General features: G+C 38.0%; 1 protein-coding gene across 5 annotated transcripts in view; it reads right to left on the reverse strand.

Annotated features, from left to right (window-relative positions):
- Positions 1–20,603, reverse strand: part of FAM13B (family with sequence similarity 13 member B) — a 102,299-nt gene that overhangs the window by 41,565 nt on the left and 40,131 nt on the right. For all 5 annotated transcript variants that reach the window (XR_001104594.2, XM_012434498.2, XM_064366358.1 and 2 more), the window contains 2 exons: positions 1,950–1,991; positions 1,126–1,281 (listed from right to left, as the gene is read on the reverse strand). Coding sequence is in view for 4 of the 5 variants with exons in the window: in XM_012434498.2 (XP_012289921.1) it covers positions 1,126–1,281; positions 1,950–1,991 (198 nt within the window). In the remaining variant the exon portion in view is untranslated. The remainder of the gene's footprint in view (positions 1–1,125; positions 1,282–1,949; positions 1,992–20,603) is intronic.

Genomic DNA, 20,603 nt, shown 5'->3' on the forward strand with positions numbered 1-20,603 from the left:
TCTAGATTTGGGTACGTCTTTATCATCTGTCCCCTGAAAAAACACTGATATATGAAAGACATGAAATCACTGCACCATGGTTTCTGAGGGAGGTACACAGGTATCCTGAAGTACTGGGCTAAAGTAATAGAAAATAAAGAAAGGCTTTCCTTCATTTAAAGGTAATGAGTCAGATGAAGAGTGGAGTAACATCAAGTCTTACAGGTACCTTTAACTAATAAAGGTTAAATACAGGTTGAGTATTCCTTGTCAGAAATGCTTGGAACCAGAAGTGCTTCAGATTTGGGGTTTTTTGTTTGTTTGTTTTTTTGTTTTCAGATTTTGGAATATTTGCCTATTAGCAACTGGCCCATAAATTAATTATATTAACCAGCCACTCATTTGCTTATGAAAATTTTCAGAGTGCATAACAAACAAAGTCCCTCACAACATCCCAAGGAGAGGTGCCAGATTAGCATCACTAATCTGAAAATCCAAACTCCAAAATGCTCACATGAGCGTTTCTTTTGAGTATCATGTCAGTGCTCAAAGTTTTGGATTTGGGAGCATTTCAGATTTTGGACTTTTGGATTAGGGAGCATGTCAGATTTTGGATTTTGTTCAACCTGTATTAAAAAGCTAACCTAACAAAAACGTGGGGAGGGGAGAGGTTGGTGGCAAGGGATAACCATTTAAATAGCAAAGGATGATTCTGCCCACCTTTTCACTCAATGATCATATGCACTATAGTGATATCAATCTGCTGCTCCTATAACTGTCTGCCTAGATCACTGAATGCCTCTCAAAGTGTGACCATCTCTTGCACAGTCTAATTTCTTAAAGTTATTTTTCATACAACATAATTCCTAAAGGTAAGCTTGTTACTTCATTTGATGTTCAGGAAAAAAAAACAAAAACGAAACAAACCTGTGTTGGACTTAATAAAACATTATGAAAAAAGTTAGGAGATTTTTCAGTGTTAATTATGGATGTATATGCAAGTATATAAACACAGTCACTTTTCACAATGACTTTCAGAAATCTCCAAGAAAGATGAGGCCCTGTTATTTAAGTAGAAATACAGTTTTTGAAGATAAAACTATTTTATGACATTATTTTAATAAACAACAGTAAAATGTTTCTTACTGGTTATCAGATCCTTCCCCATCACAATGAATACTTTCTGCTTCGTTATTACACACCACATTTTGCTGTTGTAAATTCTTAAGATCATGATCTATGCTGCTCTGCAGATCAAAAAGGTGCTGTTCCACAGCTGCTCTAATTGTTCTTTCTAAAATACTACAAAACATAACACAGTTTAGTAAGAAGCAGTCACTCTAACTGGATATCTGGTCACACAGACATAAATGCTGAAACCTTTGACCAGTAAAACTATTATGATATTTAAATGGGTAAACTGAAGTATAAAAAGAAACACATAAAAGGAATACATGATACTGGCTTAAGTTTTAAAAGTAAAATTTACCCAGACAGACAATCGTATACAAATCAACCATAATGTCTCTATTGTTACTGGGATGGGAAGGGTCGGTTGTCCCTATAATTCACTCCTCACTATATGGAAAACCACTTAAATAAGACTTTTCAGAGCTATACTTATAAAGCAAAATAATCTACTAACACTCAGCTAAATGAAAGAACTATGAGTATTGCTCACACTTTTTAGGTCAACTTTTTTAAAACTTACACTTCCATGAACATTTTTCAATTATTTCAGAGGATCCAAAAAATAATCATCTGAAGAAAGCTCATCTTTATTTTGTATATTAATGCAACAGGTTTCTTCTTCACTTGTTCCTATTTCAGCACATAAAATACTAAATTGTTTACTGCCTATAAACAGTCTTTCCCCTAAAGTGAGCACAATAAGTACATTATTTTCATTTCTACAGCTTAGTAGTATTTTAAAATCTTAAAAATTTGTCTTCTATAAATATACTACTTACTCTGTAGAGGCTGGTAGGATGCTGATGGGAGATATATGGGTGCTGTAATCAAAGAAAGAAATTAACTATAAACATTTCAATACTCAATAACTATAAAATGTGATGAAATCTGCCACATTTGCATTACCTTGACACAACCAGGAGAGCACCCACTAAGTGTTGTATTCTTGGTTACATATCAAGTTGGAAACATTTTCTGAATCTGGTTAGTAAAGCTTTCAAATATCAACCAAAAAAAATAAACTTGGAAAAACATATCACTAACAAAACCAAGAATTTAAAAGCTAGTATTCATTTAATATTCATTATGGGCTAGGAGCATGACATGCATTTATCTCATTTAATAACTTTCAATACCCAAGGAGTTACAATTATTTCCCCCTTTCCACAAAAGTGAAGCTCGAAAATGTTAATTAACTTGGCCAAAGCATATGGCCCTGAGTTGGGGACCCCAAAGCCCCTGCTATTAACAAAGACATTCTACTGTCTTCTAAAACAAAAAAAAAGTGACTAAAAACAATACACACACCACAGCATGAGCACCTCTCAGAGAGGATGAATGTAATTTTCTAAAGAAATTATTATTCACACAAAAAGACCACCAAATATATACACTTATGGGGGTAAGAGGGGGACAACTACTTTCTCTGGTGCTCACTTGGAGAAAAACTGATTGATTCCCAAAGCTGGACGGAAAATTACTTGTACTGGATTTAAGTGAACAATAGTTATTAGCTGTTCATGAATATAGGTAATTTTAAAAACTCATTTATCAGATAAGAGATAAAGTATGTCTAAACGGCACTATGTGCCTAAGCATATCATCAGAGCCAACACTTAGCCACAAGGAGGAGTGACCCTGCCTTCTTGACCTGAACACCACACCTGTAGCTACCTCGTCATTTAAAAAATGTAAATTAGTTTTATAAAGACCCTCCAAAATGTGGCAATACAATCTCTAACCAACATGCAGAACAAACACTATCAACTTGGTATTATCAGGATCCACTGTAGGAAACCAAATGACTATTATTTACCATTCATTCACTCAACAATCGTCACATCTCTCAGTAGCAAAGTAAATGCTTTATCAGACAACAGTAAGCCCCTTGGTTTGACAGGCATAACCCCTCCTACATATAAAAACATTTTTGTTAACTGCCAGTATCATGCTAGTTTCTAACGAATTGATTATTTTTAGTTCTAAATGCCTTCATGCTAATCATCTCCTGGGAAGTGTTACCAACACTCATAAAGATTTTTCCAGCTAGGTGCAGTGGCTCATGCCTGTAATTCCAGCACTTCGGGAGGCTGAGGCTAAAAGTTCATTTGAAACTAGGAGTTCAAGACCATCCTGGGCAACATAGTGAGATCCCATCTCTACAAAAAATTTAAAAATCAGCCTGGCATGGTGGTGCACACCTGTATTCCTAGCTACTTGGGAGGCTGGGGCAGGAGGATCGGTGAGCCCAGGAGCTGGAAGTTGCAGTGAGCTATAATCGTGCTACTGCACACCCGCCTGGGTGACAGAAAGACACCCTGTCTCAAAAAGAAAAAAGAAAAAAAAAAAACCTGAAGTTTTTTGAAACTTCATTTCTGAAATCAAAAAAAGCTGGGGAGGAAAAAAAGCCAAAACATGGCCCAAAGAAGAGTGTAGCCATCATCAGTTTATTTCTAGTAGTTTCCTGTGAGCTAAAAGTTAAAATATTTATTGACTTCTGCAGAAAAAAAACACAAAGTAAAAAGATAAATGACGCTTTCCCTAAAGAGTCTTAACATTAACTAGGATATTAGATCTTTTCCCGATATTTTGCTGTAATAAACTATTGCTTATATTTTTACATTTTGGTTATGAGCTGCTATTAAATTATAAAAGTTAAATTTTTATGTAGTGCAACCTGTTTTATTTTCCTTGGCAATATTTGCAATCTCTACTAAACTTAGATGATTCCCTACCTATTGAGAAATATTCTTTTCATTTATAATATCTAACTATAATCCACAGACAATGTGGCATATTGAATGGTGTGGGGAAAATCTATAAATTGAATACTCTTAACCATTTAATTTGTGATTTCTGGTGAGCTTTTGCTTTATCTTATACCAAATTCTGAAAAAGCTTTCTAATTTCCAACTACTTACTTCATCAGTCTGTTACTAAAGCTTTATATAATGTTTTAACTCTTGGTAGGGCTTATCTCCTCTCTGTTCTTTCTCAGATTTGCCCGTTAGTCATCTGCTCATTTTACCAGAGGAATTTTCTCACCCTTTTTTGTCAGATTAGATTTTCAATAAAATGCTAGTAGGTAAATGGATATATTTCATAAAGAATCAAATAACCAAAAAGAAAAATAATCCGCTTAACTAGAAATGCAAGTTCAAAATAAGGCTTAAGAGCCAGGTGCCAGTAGCTCATGCCTGAAGTCTCAGCTACTCAGGAGGCTGAGTTGAGAGGATCACTTGAGCCCAGAAGTTTGAGGCCAGACTGGACAACATAGTGAGACCCCTATCTCAAAATAAATAAATAAGGATTAAAATAAAATGTATATATATATTTCTGCTGATGTCAATACAGTATACTGATAAAGGCTATGAAACATGCATGTTGCTAGTGGGAAGGTTAATGAGTAAAAAAGAGCTCTAAAAATATGCATGCTCTTTGACTCAGAAAGTCCACATCTGAGACTACCAAAAAGGGTTCATCAAATCTACCACAATCTATCCTAGATACAAAAGGGGAGGAGGGATTTTATACCATAAAGTATTCTCTATAGCATTTTTTCCAATATTATAAAAATTCTCAAAAATACAGAAAAGTGAAAATAAACTGTATAAGAACATGTATAGCCCAAAGTTGAGAGTCTATAATTAGCATTTTACTATATTTGAAGAATTATTTTTAAGAAAGAAATATCAGCAAATGAATATATAAAATGGACCAGGATACATACGATGGACTGTTCTGAAATCATTGGTGCTCATAAAGATTACAAAGTACCAGAAATTGTTTTTATACGTGCAAGCATAAACAATGTGTGCAACTATGTATCAGAATGGCTTCATTTAATAATATGTTTTTATAACTATAAACACAGGTAAATATACCAGGCGAGAATTTGGGAGCTCTCTCACAGCATCTCTAGAGCAGGGATGTCAACCATGGACCACTTGTATCGGAATCTCCTGGAGTGACAGTGTTATTTTGTTGGAGATCTGTACTCTATGCCAAACTTCAAATACCATAAAGCCAAAGTAAATAAAATAGTATGGCACCCACACAAAAACAGGCAAACAGAAAAGAAAAACAACCATCATATACACTTGATTTAGAATGAAAGGTGTTGGTACAGAAAGCAGGGAAATGGTAGTGTTTTCAAAAATGAACGCTGATACAATTTGGTATCCATATGGAAAAAGTCAACTTGACCCCGACCTCATACATGAGAGATAAAATCAATTCTGAGTAGACCATAAATCTAAACATGAAAGGTAAAATAATAAAGCTGAAAGATGATAATGTAGAAATGTTTATTTAGGAAAAGATTTCTTAAACATGACACAAAAAGTATTAATCACAGGAGAAAAAGAGTGATAAATTTGATTAAAATTAGAAACTTTTTTTTGAGAGAGGGTCTCATTTTGTCACCCAGGCTGGAGTGCAGTGGCGCAAACAAAGTTCAATGCAGCCTCGATCTCCCTGTCTCAAGAGATTCTCCTGCTTCAGCCTCCCAAGCAGCTGGGACTACAGGAGCGTGCCACCACGCCCAGCTAATTTTTGTATTCTTAGTAAAGAAAGGGTTTCCCCATGTTGGGTCAGGCTGGTCTCAAACTCCTGACCTCATGATCTGCCCACCTCAGCCTCCCAAAGTGCTGGGATTACAGGCGTAAGCCACCGAGCCCGAAAGAGTCTACATTTTTTTTTTTTTTTGAGACGGAGTTTCGCTCATTACCCAGGCTGGAGTGCAATGGCGCGATCTCGGCTCACCACAACCTCCGCCTCCTGGGTAAAGGCAATTCTCACGCCTCAGCCTCCTGAGTAGCTGGGATTACAGGCACGTGCCACCATGCCCAGCTAATTTTTTGTATTAGTAGAGACGGGGTTTCACCATGTTGACCAGGATGGTCTCGATCTCTTGACCTCGTGATCCACCCGCCTCGGCCTTCCAAAGTGCTGGGATTACAGGCTTGAGCCACCGCGCCCGGCCCAGAGTCTACGTTTTTAACAAATGCCAGTGATGATTCTTATTCATACTGGTAAGTCTGAGAAACAGTGGCCTAGATCTATATCTAGCCTCCAAAAAGAATAAAGTTTAATAAAATTTCCAGTTACTCAAAGGAGCCAAAAAGAGACAAAAGCTCCAGTGGTCTTAAACTGAACAGATCACAAGACAGTTGATCTTTCTGCTTCCTTTTAAATTGCTACTGAAAACTATAAGTATATATAAAAGTAGTGGTCAGCAAGCTCAATTATTAGTGCAAGAGGAAAGATTCTTTAGCCCTGAAGAATATCCCAGGACAATCAAAACTAAACAGCTCCTTTTAATAAGGAGCTCCCACCAGCCAAAGTAAACGAATCAAATAAATAGATTTTGCACTTTAAGAGTCAGGTTGTCATTCATGAGGCTATATACAAATGAACTGTAAAACTTTGTTCTCTGAGCTTCTGAAGGACAAAAAGGATTGACTTAGCTTTCATATTTCACAAATATTAATTATTCTTTATTTTCATACTTTAGTCAAATCCTGTGGGTAAAAAGCCCTCATGTATAAGCCAGGGCTCACACACACCAATAGATATAAAAAAAGATGTATCAATATAGCTAAGCGTCTGCAGCTAAAATGTATAAATATCACAAGGAGGTGAGTTCTAAAATAAAGACACAAGAAAAATAATTGCTGAAAAACTTCAGGTCAAATTACTTAGGAACTACAGGCAGATGCCATGAAGACCACCTAGAAATGCTAACTGCATTCATTAAACCCCCAGACAAGGAAGACTAGACTAGAAAGACAAACAATAAATCACAGGGGACATACATATTTTAAAGTCATCAGTCAAGCATAACATTGAAGACTATAGTCATTCCCTGACATTTTATCCCTTCTGCTATTAACTGTATTTTCAAATCTGCCTACGATGACATAACCATCTTCAAAACATAAGATCAATCTTGCAACCGCTTATTCTAGTCACTAATATTTTGTATCCAAATAAAATAAGAAACTATTAATTTCCCAATTGTAAAAATATTTAATGCTACAAACAGTATTTCAATAAAAGTACTGCAGCTAAACCTCAACTAACTCTGGTAAAGATCACTTTACCTGTGCAACAGAGCCTTGGAAACCATTCTGAATACCCTGGCATCTTCCAACAAAAACATCAGATAAAGACTTCATTAAAAACAAAGTAAAGGACAGTGATGGGCTTATAAAAACTGCTGAGCAATTATTAGTGCTGAGTCCTCCTACAAATAGTAGGACTGTGCTACACTCTGCAGTTTAATGGAAGCAGACTGCAACATGAGGTCACTACTGACAAGGAGGTACCCAATCAAGAGTCTACAATTTTTTTCCCAATTACTTCGCAATTTTTCAGGAGGTGGGCAAAGAGGAATAAGATTTTGAATCTAGCTAGACATCTCTAAAAAATATATAAGCCTAATCCAGTATAAGCAGAGAAAACAATCTGTTTTCATTAATCACACTACTATACCCAGGGACATAAATTATAAATATGAAATTACCAAAATATGCAAAATAGGTAGAGTACCATTGTTCAATTATCCAATTTGAGAAAAGCATTTATGGCTAACTTTCAATTGTAAAAATTGGATAGCTTCCAGATAAGTCATGCTAGAACCATACCAAAATTACCATATAAAAAACTATGGTTTCAAAAAATAAACATATAAAACAAAACAAAAATAATAATCACATAGTCCTTTAAAACCAAAAGCAAAAATCCTTTCCTTACTTTCCCCATCAACTTAGGAGTACTTTATACCAATGACAAGAGTATACCAAAAGATTTCTCACTATTACAAAGTTAGTCACTAAGTTATATATAACAAGTCTCTAAAATATCAAATGCATCATTTATAGGAGAAGGAAAAGAGGGAGAGAACCTGTCAATATTTATCATGTGCTAGAACTTAAAAGATTTTCTTTTTAAATTCTAATAAAACTTTCTTATGACCCAGAGCATAAATTCTACTTGTTACTGCTCAACATTTCTGGTACTTCCACTAAAGTATGACTTTCTTTTTAAACTCAAGTGGAACCTGGATAGTGAAAATGTGAACTAATAAAATCTGTCAACTGAAATATTTTGCAAACTATATGATTCAATGATGAAAGGAAAGAGAAAAGATACTATTACAGTTAGCATACCCCTCTAGTCAACTGAAGGCACATTTTCTCAATAATAGGGGATCCACAGAAGGAAGTGGAAACCAGTCTTAAAACCCTAAACTCACAGCCCTTCCTAAATCACTTACACCCTCTTTCCTGCACCTTATCTAAAATTGAACCATCAGAAACTAATGAACTCATAAGAATGAAGCCCTAGCATCAGCAACCACAAAGAGTGTTTCTATTTTTCATCTTCCTAAATTGAGTTTTAGCAAGGCATGAGAAGCACAACTTTAAATAAACTTTTTAACATAAAGTAATTATTTTTTGGTTTGTGGTTTCTTAAGCATGAGTGTAAATTAAAAATTACCTAAACCTCAAGCCAAAATAAACTTTCTTAATACAACACGAAAAAGATTATAAGGCAAGGGAAGAAAAGATAAAAGCTCTTTTAGAACTCTCCTTTTTCTCTCTTCTTTTTTTTTTTTTTGGGACGGAGTCTCGCTCTGTCGCCCAAGCTGGAGTGCAGTGGCGCGATGCTGGCTCACTTCAACCTCCACCTCCCAGGTTCAAGCAATTCTTCTGCCTCAGCCTCCCATGTAGCTGAGCCTACAGGCATATGCCACCACACTTGGATACTTTTTGTATTTTCAGCGGAGACGGGGTTTCCCCATATTGGCCAGATTGGTCTCAAACACCTGGCATTGTGATTCACCAGCCTCAGCCTCCCAAAGTGCTGGGATTATAGGCGTGAGCCACCAAGTCTGGCCTCTCTTCACATTTTTTAAAGGTAAAAATTCCCCTAAAGTTTGTACATTTAAATATAAAGCTAAATGATAAATGTGTGGATATAAAGCAACAATTCAGAAACAATCGAGATTTCCATGGACTTCACGGATTAGATTGAACCTCAGGATCAATCGACCAAAACTACTGCTTTTCCGTGCATGCACCCTAGGCTGCTCACACCTCAAACTCCACCATTTTTTCCACTCTCAACACATTTAAACCTTAACAAAACATGACAACTACAGAAGTAACAAATGCATGAACAGACTAACCAATACAATTCACACAAAAACATTTAAACCACTGTCTCTCAAAAAGTGGTCTGTAAACCTGAGGGTACTTGAAGCCCTTTCTATAAAACAGAAGAACTTCATACCACTTGCCTTTTCACTATCCTGACATTTGGATATTTTCGAAATTTTTTTAATTAGGAGGCCATCAGGCTGAAATGGTTCCAGTGCCTTGGCTTCCCACGCAAGTAAACGGAAACCTAATGTCAACAGTAAGATGACTAATGAAAACCCACCAACTTGGAGAGCAAAAAAAAAGCAGGAGTTGCAATTCTCGTCTCTGATAAAATAGACTTTAAAGCAACAAAGATCAAAAGAGACAAAGAAGGACATTACATAAGGGTAAAAGGATCAATGCAACAAGAAGAGCTAACGATCCTAAATATGTACGCACCCAATACAGGAGCACCCAGATACACAAGGCAAGGTCTTAATGACTTACAAAGAGACTTAGACTTCCACACAATAATAGTGGGAGACTTTAACACCCCATTGTCAATATCAGACAGATCAACGAGACAGAAAATTAACAAGGATATCCAGGACTTGAACTCAGACCTGGAACAAGCAAACCTAATAGACATTTACAGAACTCTCCACCCCAAATCCACAGAATATACATTCTTCTCAGCACCACATCACACCTACTCTAAAATTGACCACATAATTGGAAGTAAATCACTCCTCAGCAAATGCAAAAGAACAGAAATCATAACAGTCTCTCAGACCACAGTGCAATCAAGTTAGAACTCAGAATTCAGAAACTAACTCAGAACCGCACAGCTTCATGGAAACTGAACAACGTTCTCCTGAATGTTGACTGGATAAACAATGAAATGAAGGCAGAAATAAAGATGTTCTTCAAAACCAACGAGAATGAAGACACAACATACCAGAATCTCTGGGACACATTTAAAGCAGTCTCTAGAGGAAAATATATAGCAATAAGTGCCCACATGAGAAGCAAGGAGAGATCTAAAATTGACACCCCATCGTCAAAATTGAAAGAGCTAGAGGAGCAAGATCAAAAAAACTCAAAACCTAGCAGAAGACAAGAAATAACTAAGATCAGAGCAGAACTGAAGGAGATAGAGACACAAAAAGCCCTTCAAAAAAATCAATAAATCCAGGAGCTGGTTTTTCGAAAAGATCAACAAAATAGACCACTAGCCAGATTAATAAAAAAGAAAAGAGAGAATAACCAAATAGATGCAATAAAAAACAATAAAGGGGATATCACCACAGATTCCACAGAAATTCAAACCATCATCAGAGATTATTACAAACAACTCTATGCACGTAAACTAGGAAACCTGGAAGAAATGGGTAAGTTCCTGGACACTTGCTCCTCCCAAGCCTAAACCAGGAAGAAGTTGAAACCCTGAACAGACCAATAACAAGGTCTGAAGTTGAGGCAGCAATTAAGAGCCTACCACCCAGGCCAGGCGCGGTGGTTCACACCTATAATCCCAGCACTTTGGGAGGCCGAGGCGGGTGGATCACGAGGTCAAGAGATCGAGACCATCCTGGTTAACATGGTGAAACCGCGTCTCTGTTAAAAATACAAAAATTAGCTGGGCATGGTGGCGCACGCCTGTAGTCCCAGCTACTTGGGAGGCTAAGGCAGGAGAATTACTTGAACCCAGGAGATGGAGGTTGCAGTGAGCCAAGATCGCACCATTGCACTCCAGCCTGGGTAACAAGAGCAAAACTCCGTCACAAAAAAAAAAAGAAAAAAAAAAAAGAGCCTACCACCCAAAAAAAGCCCAGGTCCAGATGGGTTCACAGCCAAATTCTACCAGACATACAAAGAAGAGCTGGTACCATTCCTTCTGAAACTATTCCAAATAATCCAAAAAGAGGGAATCCTTCCCAAATCATTTTATGAGACCAACATCATCCTGATACCAAAACCCGGCAGAGACTCAACAAGAAAAGAAAACTTCAGGCCAATATCCATGATGAACATAGATGCAAAAATCTTCAATAAAATCCTGGCAAGCCGATTGCAACAACATATCAAAAAGCTTATCCACCATGATCAAGTAGGATTCATCCCGGGGATGCAAGGCTGGTTCAACATACGCAAGTCTATAAACGTAATTCACGACACAAACAGAACCAAAGACAAAAACCATATGATTATCTCAATTGATGCAGAGAAGGCCGTTGACAAAATTCAACAGCCCGTTATGCTAAAAACCCTCAATAAACTAGATATTGACAGAACATATCTCAAAATAATAAAAGCTATTTATGACAAACCAACAGCCAATATCATACTGAATGGGCAAAAACTGGAAGCATTCCCTTTGAAATCAGGCACTAGACAAGGATGCCCTCTCTCACCACTCCTATTCAATATAGTACTGGAAGTTCTAGCCAGAGCAATCAGGCAAGAAAAAGAAATAAAGGGTATTCAATTAGGAAAGGAGGAAGTCAAATTGTCTCTATTTGTAGACAACATGATTGTATATCTAGAAGACCCCATCATCTCAACCCAAAATCTCCTGAAACTGATAAGCAACTTCAGCAAAGTCTCAGGATACAAAATCAATGTGCAAAAATCACAAGCATTCCTATACACCAATAACAGACTTAAAGAGAGCCAAATCAAGAATGAACTGCCATCCACAATTGCTACAAAGAGAATAAAATACCTAGGAATACAACTAACAAGGAACGTAAAGGACCTCTTCAAGGAGAACTACAAACCACTGCTCAACGAAATAAGAGAGGACACAAACAGATGGAGAAACATTCCTTGTTCATGGTTAGGAAGAATCAATATCGTGAAAATGGCCATACTGCCCAAAGTAATTTACAAATTCAATGCTATCCCCATCAAGATACCAATGACCTTCTTCACAGAACTGGAAAAAAAACCTTAAACTTCATATGGAACCAAAAGAGAGCCCGCATAGCCAAGTCAATTCTAAGCAAAAAGAACAAAGTGGGAGTCATCACACTACCGGCCTTCAAACTATACTACAAGGCTACAGTAATAAAAACAGCATGGTACTGGTACCAAAACAAAGATATAGACCAATGGAACAGAACAGAGGCCTCGGAGGCAACGCAACATATCTACAACCATCCGATCTTTGACAAACCTGACAAAAACAAGCAATGGGGAAAGGATTCCCTGTTTAATAAATGGTGTTGGGAAAACTGGCTAGCCATGTGCAGAAAGCAGAAACTGGACCCCTTCCTGACACCTTACACTAAAATTAACTCCAGATGGATTAAAGACTTAAACATAAGACCTAACACCATAAAAACCCTAGAAGAAAATCTAGGCAAAACCATTCAGGACATAGGCGTAGGCAAGGATTTCATGACCAAAATACCAAAAGCATTGGCAACAAAAGCCAAAATAGACAAATGGGACCTAATCAAACTCCACAGCTTCTGCATGGCAAAAGAAACAGTCATTAGAGTGAATTGGCAACCAACAGAATGGGAAAAAATTTTTGCAGTTTACCCATCTGACAAAGGGCTGTCATCCAGAATTTACAAAGAACTAAAACAGATTTACAAGAAAAAAACAAGCCCATTCAAAAGTGGGCGAAGGATATGAACAGAACTTTACAAAAGAAGACATACATGAGGCCAACACAAATAGGAAAAAATGCTCATCATCACTGGTCATTAGAGAAATGCAAATCAAAACTACATTGAAATACCATCTCACGTCAGTTAGAATGGCGATCATTAAAAAATCTGGAAACAACAGATGCTGGAGAGGATGTGGAGAAATAGGAAGGCTTTTACACTGTTGGTGGGAGTGTAAATCAGTTCAACCATTGTGGAAGACAGTGTGGCGATTCCTCAAGGACCTAGAAATAGAAATTCCAATTGACCCAGCAATCCCATTACTGGGTATATATCCAAAGGATTATAAATCGTTCTACTGTAAGGACACATGCACACGAATGTTCACTGCAGCACAGTTTACAATAGCAAAGACCTGGAACCAACCCAAATGCCCATCGATGATAGACTGGACAGGGAAAATGTGGCACATATACACCATGGAATACTATGCAGCCATCAAAAACGATGAGTTCGTGTCCTTTGTAGGGACATGGATGAACCTGGAAACCATCATTCTCAAAGAACAGAAAATCAAACACTGCATGTTCTCAGTCATAGGCGGGTGTTGAACAATGAGAACACATGGACACAGGGAGGGGAGCACTACACTCTGGGGTCTGTTGGGTGGAAATAGGGGAGGGACAGTGGTGGGTGGGGAGTTGGGGAGAGATAGCATGGGGAGAAATGCCAGAGAATAGGTGAAGGGGAGGAAGGCAGCAAATCACACTGCCACGCGTATACCTACGCAACAATCTTGCATGTTCTTCACATGTACCCCAAAACCTAAAATGCAATAAAAAAAAATAATAATAAAAAAAAAAAGAAAACCCACCAACTAATCTCTACCTAGGAACTTTCCATTGGATCATATCCAAGTAAGGTAAATGCCTAGCCAATCAAGTTATTTCTTTACTTCTGCATCCAGTCTATAAAAGCCCCACTGTTCAGGTTGCTAAAGTGCAGCACTCTGAACCTCCACTGGTTTTGACTGCTGTCTGATTCATGAATCCTTAAATGCTCAAATAAACTCTTAAAATTGTTGTTTAAAGTTTTCTACAATGATGATGAGAAATCAATGGTAGAAAAAATTGCTTGGGGTCTTAGCATAAGTCCAAGCAAGTAGTACTGTGGCCACTGTATTCTTCCTCACCAGCCACTTGAAACTTTTTAAAAAACTAATCACTTTTATTATGGAATACCATTTTTACTTGAAAGACAGACTAACATCTAAACTATGGTTATTAGGACTTGAATGCTGGCAGACATTTTCTCAAAAACGACCAAGACTCTCACTTTAAGAAAAACTGACAACATGACAAAATTTGAAATTTCAGGCAAAAATCAGAATTCTGGAAAACCTCTATCCTCCTCCATAAGTTCAAAAACATCTGAGTACTTAAAGATGCTTCTGATGCAATCAATAGTGACATTAAAGAATGTGAACTTTAACAAATGTGTGAACATCTGAAAGATCTACAGAACTCAGTGAAGCAATCTTTTCCAAATGACCAATATACCATACCCCATCCCTGTAATGGTCCTCTTGCCTGGGTCACAAGGGCAGCCCCATCTTTTGAATGTGGAGGTAGCCAAATCCCTTGGGCTCATGCACTCTGTGCTCTGGTAGAGATGGTGTTGCCTGTATCACATCAGAGCCATACCTAGAGTGGCAGAAGAGTATGATGCCAGGCATAATGGAATCTTGCCAAGGTCTCCAAGGTCCCCCCAATCACTGGTGGCCCCTCCTTTGCATTTAGGCTCCCCCAACCCCTCACAGGCCCTTACACTCTAGGCCTGTAACTGATTTCTCAATTGCCTTGAGGGTCATTCTTTTTTTCTTTTGAGACAGTGTCCCACTTAGTTGCCCAGGCTGGAGATCATGGCTCACTGCAGACTTGACCTCCCATGCTCAAGCAATCCTCCCACCTCAGCCTCTTGAGTCACTGGGACCACAGGCATATGGCACCATACCCAGCTCATTAAAAAAAATTTTTTTTTGTAGAGATGAGGTTTCACTATGTTGCTCAGGCTAGTCTCAAACTCCTGGCCTTAACCTCCCAAAGTGCTGGAATTACATGTGTGAGCCAGGGTCATTCTTCCACTGTTTTGGACAAAGGTCCTGGTTTCTTTTTAGATGACTAATCTCCTTATTAGATGGCAGTGTGGCCACACCTTTGGTGACCTCTCTCTAATAAGCTTTCTTGTTCTTTATAATACCAATAGGCTGAGAATTTTCCAAATCTTTAAGTTTTGTTTCCCTTTTAACAATTCCATCTTTAAATCATTCCTCTCTCCTTACATTTTATGATAAGCAATCAAGAGGAACCAGGCAACTCCTTCAATACTTTGCTTAGATTGTATTTCCTCAGCCAAATCTAGTTTCACAGCTCCTAAGTTTTATGTTCCACAAAACACTAGACCACGAACACAATTCAGCCAACTTCTTTGCCACACCTTTCCTCTACTGTCTAATAACATGTTTCTCATTTCTATGAGACCTCATTAGAACGGCCTTTACCATTCATATTCACAACCACTTAGTATTCTCTAAGAAAACTGAGGCTTTCTCTAAAGCTCTTCTCCCTTTCCTTCTGAGCCCTCGCCAGCATCACCCTTAATGGCCCATTCATAGCAATACAGGCTTTTCCAGCATGCTCCTCAAAACTCTTCCACCCTCTCTCTACCCATTACCCAGTTCGAAAGCAACTTCCACATTTTAAGTATTTGTTACATCAGCACCCACTCCTCAGCACCAATTTTCTGTCCATTCAGGTTACTATAACAAAATGCCATACACTGAGGAAACAAATTTATTTCTCACAGTTCTGGAGGCTGAGAAATCTGAGATCAAGGCACCAGCAGATTAAGTGTCTGGTGAGGGCCCACTGATTAAGACTTTTTTCACTATGCTTCCATTTAGAGGAAGGGGTAAGAAGTCTTTTCTCAGGCCTTTTATAAGGGCTCTAGTCTAATTCATGAGAGCCCCACCCCCATGGCCTAATAACCTCCCAAAGGCCCCACTTCCTAATATCAAACCTTCCAGATCTTAACAGGTACAGATTAAATGGAGAAGAAAATGTAAGAATCCTTCATGCTAGACATTCAAGAGATTTGCAAAAATGTCAAACAATGCCACTAAAAAAGTTTAGGGAATTAGGAAACACAGTTACTTTTCATTTTAAAAGAAACATTACACTAACATGTAATATACTGATTGTTACTTTAAAAAAATAAATAAGGCCCAGTAATCCCAGCACTTTAAGGAGACCAAGGCTGGAGGATCACTTGCACCCGGGAGCTTGAGATTGGCCAGGGCAACATAATGAGACCTTGTATCTACAAAAAATAAAAAATAGTAGTTGAGTGTGGTGGTGCGTGCCTGTAGTCCCAGCTATTCACAAAGCTGAGGTGGGAGGGTCACTTGAACCTGAAAAGTCAAGGCTGCAGTGAGCTAAAAAGTCAAGGCTGCAGTGAGCTATGATCGTGCCACTGCACTCTAGCCTGAGCAACACAGCAAGACCCTGTCTCAAAAAAATTTAAAAATTGCCGGGCGCGGTGGCTCAAGCCTGTAATCCCAGCACTTTGGGAGGCCGAGGTGGGTGGATCACGAGGTCAAGAGATCAAGACCATCCTGGTCAACATGGTGAAACCCCGTCTCTACTAATACAAAAAATTAGCTGGGCATGGTGGCGCGTGCCTGTAATCCCAGCTACTCAGGAGACTGAGGCAGAAGAATTGCCTGAACCCAGGAGGTGGAGGTTGCGGTGAGCCGAGATCGCGCCATTGCACTCCAGCCTGGGTAACAAGAGCGAAACTCCGTCTCAAAAAAAAAAAAAAAAAAAAAAAAAATTTAAAAATTAACTAATTTTCTCATTTTTAATTCCTAATATCATAAACACCAATAGATATAACACACTGAAACAAAAGTTCTTTAGAGTGCCCAATAATTTTTAAGTGTGTAAGGGGGTTGTATAACCAAAATATCTGAGAAGCACTAACTTAAAACTAATAAAAGAGAAAGAATTTATCAATAAAAACCTACGAGGTCATACACAGTTGTATTTTAGCTACAAATAGAAGCACCTAGGCTGGGTATGGTGGCTTATACCTATAATCCCAACACTTTGGGAGGCTGAAGCAGGCAGATCACTTAAAGCCAGGGGTTTGAGACCAGCCTGGCCAACATGGCTAAACACTATCTCTATTAAAATGACAAAAATTAGTCAGGTATGCTGGCACATATTGGCAGTCCCAGCTACTTGGGTGGTTGAGGTGAGATAATCCCTTGAACCTGGAAGCTGAGGTTGCAGTGGGCCAAGATTGTGCCACTGCACTCCAGCCTGGGCAACTGAGCAAGACTCTGTCTCAAAAAAAGCAGCAGCAGCAGCAGCAACATCCTTCCAAAGTACAACTTGGCAAAGAAATACTTCCTGTGGTTAAATTTTCTCAGTTTTTATATCTAATATGGTAAATATCAACAAGTATAGTCCACAGTAACAAAAGTTCATTGGAATCCTCAATAACTTTTTATAAGGGCACTAACATTTGAGACCAAAAGTTTGAGAACTGCTAACTTAAACCATTCCCCAAGTGTTTATTTCTCTTAGGATTCTAACACTTTCCTAGGTTACTTCTGAAGAGAAATACAAAGCAGGCTACCTAATATTTCCAGTAAATGTTTGCAAACTACTTCATAGGAATACTAAAAAAGATGACACATTAATTACTAAAAGTTCAATCTGCAGTTTCAAATTCATTAAAAGTTCCCTATATACTAGGCCCTACGCATTCTAGGGAAATTTCTCCCCGACTTTCCTTTCATCCAATGTAGTATTAAAGAATATGTTTTATATCTCTTCTATCTCAGAACACTGACACATTTGCTATATATGCAATTTTAATCATATTAAGTTGAACATTCAAGAAAATTCCATCTTGCTTCTAAAGCTGTATTCATTCAACATGTATACTGAGTGCCTATTTTGTAGCAGACACTATCCTAAGTGTTATAAATACATGAGTAAACAAAATCCTGCTGTCTCGTCATTTACTTTCTAGGGCTGGAAGATAGACAATAACAATAATAAACGTATGTTAGATGGTTATAAGAGTTTTGGACAAAATAGAATAGGCTAAGGGAGATCAAGAAAGGAGGTTGAGGAGGTTATCACTGAGAAAGTGACAACTGAGCAAAGAACTGAACATAGTGAGAGAACCATGCAGCTACCTAGGGGCACAACTATCCAGACAGAACGAACAGCCCAGAGCAAAGGCTCAAAGGTAGAACATGACTGATGAATTAAGGAATTTTATTACGGCCAAAGGAGAATGACCAAAGAGAGAGCAACCAACACATAAAGGAAGAAAGGGTGCAGCAGTTATGGGTGGGATGGAGCAGAATGTGTATATAGAATAGAACTTTACAGGCCAGTTAAGAACTTTTGGCTCCTTCAATAGAGAGACATTGAAGGGATTTAACCAAAGGAAGGAAATGCTCTTAATCTCTGAAGAGTTCACAGAAAAATAATAAGATAAAATAAATGATCTGTTGTTTTTTAAAACAACAGATATGTTATACTAATGAAATCAGCTAGACTCAGTGAACTATTTTTATATTTATAAGAAACAAGAATAAGAAGCTTAAGTAGATTGCTGGGGATTAGAAATAACATACTTCAATAGGAGCTGGGTGTGGTGGCTCATGCCTGTAATCCTAACACTTTGAAAGGCTGAGATGAGCGGATCACTAGAGGTCAAGAGTTCAAGACACCAGCCTGGCCAACATGGTGAAACCCTGTCTCTACTAAAAATACAAAAAACAGCTGGGTATGGTGGTGGGCACCTGTTATCTCAGCTACTCAGAAGACTGAGGCAGGAGAATCAGGAATCTAGGAGGCAGACGTTGCAGTGAGCCAAGATAACCCAGCCTGGGCAAGAGTGAAACTTCATGTGAAAACAAACAAACAAACAAAAAAACAAATGGATATCCTTGTTTAGCAGAGAGACATGCAAAAATAAGTATCTTTAAAAAAAAATTTTTACAACCCTAATCATTCTTTCTGAAAGCCTAAAAGATCAAACACATCTGTTCCCTCTAACTAGCTGTAGGCTTCATTCCACTTCAATTTTTCATTTGCTTATGTCTTATTAACCACTTATGAAATGGCATGCATTTCAATTTACTTTTAATTTCAGAGGACACATCAATAAACAACTTCAATCTTCAGCCTTTATCTCAAACAATAACATCTGTAAAAATAAGTTGCCATTAAAATAAATGTAAAAATAGGTAATTTATAGAAAATTCTAATGTGAGCATCTTTAATAACAAACAGAATAAAAACTGAAAACAGTCTGAAGGTACTACACACCGTAGATATTTTTACTTTCAAGAGAAGAATTAAATTATTAATATTTACATAAATAAATGTCAACTAAAAAACAGCAGGTACCTCTACTCTGATGACATTATAGTACCTGAAAAGTATTATAATGAGCCAATAGATATCACCGAAAAAGTAGTCATGGGCACTTTTTAATCTTTAGACACTTTATCAGCCAAAACTAAAATAAAATGAAAATGTATAGGTATTAATGGAAACATATAAATGTCATCACTAAATCTAGGAGACCAAAATGGTAGACACATCTGCCTAATATCCCCACTCCAACATTTTGGCAATAGCCCGGTTTTCCCATGGGAAACTAGCTCCTCCCTCCATCCTACACAGTCCTCAGATACACATAAATCACAATAACCAGTTCTACGCTGGCTAGGGGAATAGACACCTAACTAAATGTAGGGCAGATCCTCTCTCCACCACCCTACAGGTGTCTACTTCTGAGCAGAATAACAGACAGAACTCTCATAGCAACAGCCAAATGCTGAAGAGATTCTTCAAAGCCCCTGTGTTTCTAAACTTCACAAAGCTGCCCATGTTCTTATCTTTGCATTTCCATTTGACTGTAGCCCAGAATCCCTATTAATAAATTGTTTTTTCTATACTTTAACCAGAATGTTTCTAGTGCCTGCAATTAAAGAATCCTGACAACCGGCCAGGTGTGGTGGCTCACACCTGTAATCCCAGCACTTTGGGAGGTGAGGTGGGTGGATCACCTGAAGTTAGGAGTTCAAGACCAGCCTGGCCAACATGGAAACCTCGTCTCTACTAAAAATAAAAAATTAGCTGGGTGTGGTGACACAGGCCTGTAATCCCAGTTAATTGAGAAGCTGATGCCAGAGAATCACTTGAACCTTGGAGGCAGAGGCTGCAGTGAGCCGAGATCAAGCCACTGCACTCCAGCCTGGGTGACAGAGCGAGACTCTTTCTTAAAAAAAAAACTTCATAAAATGACTATGTTGGAGGAAAAGGAAGTTCCTCTACAAAACCAGACAGATGATCGGAAAGAAGCTATGAGTAATATGTATTTGAAACAATACTTAAAACTTGCTGGTAAATACTTAATGAATTCACTTGTCTAAATCAGCACTCTCCAAAAGAAATTTCTGCTATGATAGAAATGTTCTATATCAGGTCCGGCACAGTGGCTCATGCCTATAATCCCAGCACTTTAGGATCCAAGGCAGGCAGATCACCTGAGGTCAGGAGTTCAAGACCAGCCT

Source organism: Aotus nancymaae, unplaced genomic scaffold (assembly GCF_030222135.1).
Source record: "Aotus nancymaae isolate 86718 unplaced genomic scaffold, 86718_ANA_hifiasm-v0.15.2.pri h1tg000064l_1, whole genome shotgun sequence".
Lineage (NCBI taxonomy): Eukaryota > Metazoa > Chordata > Mammalia > Primates > Aotidae > Aotus > Aotus nancymaae.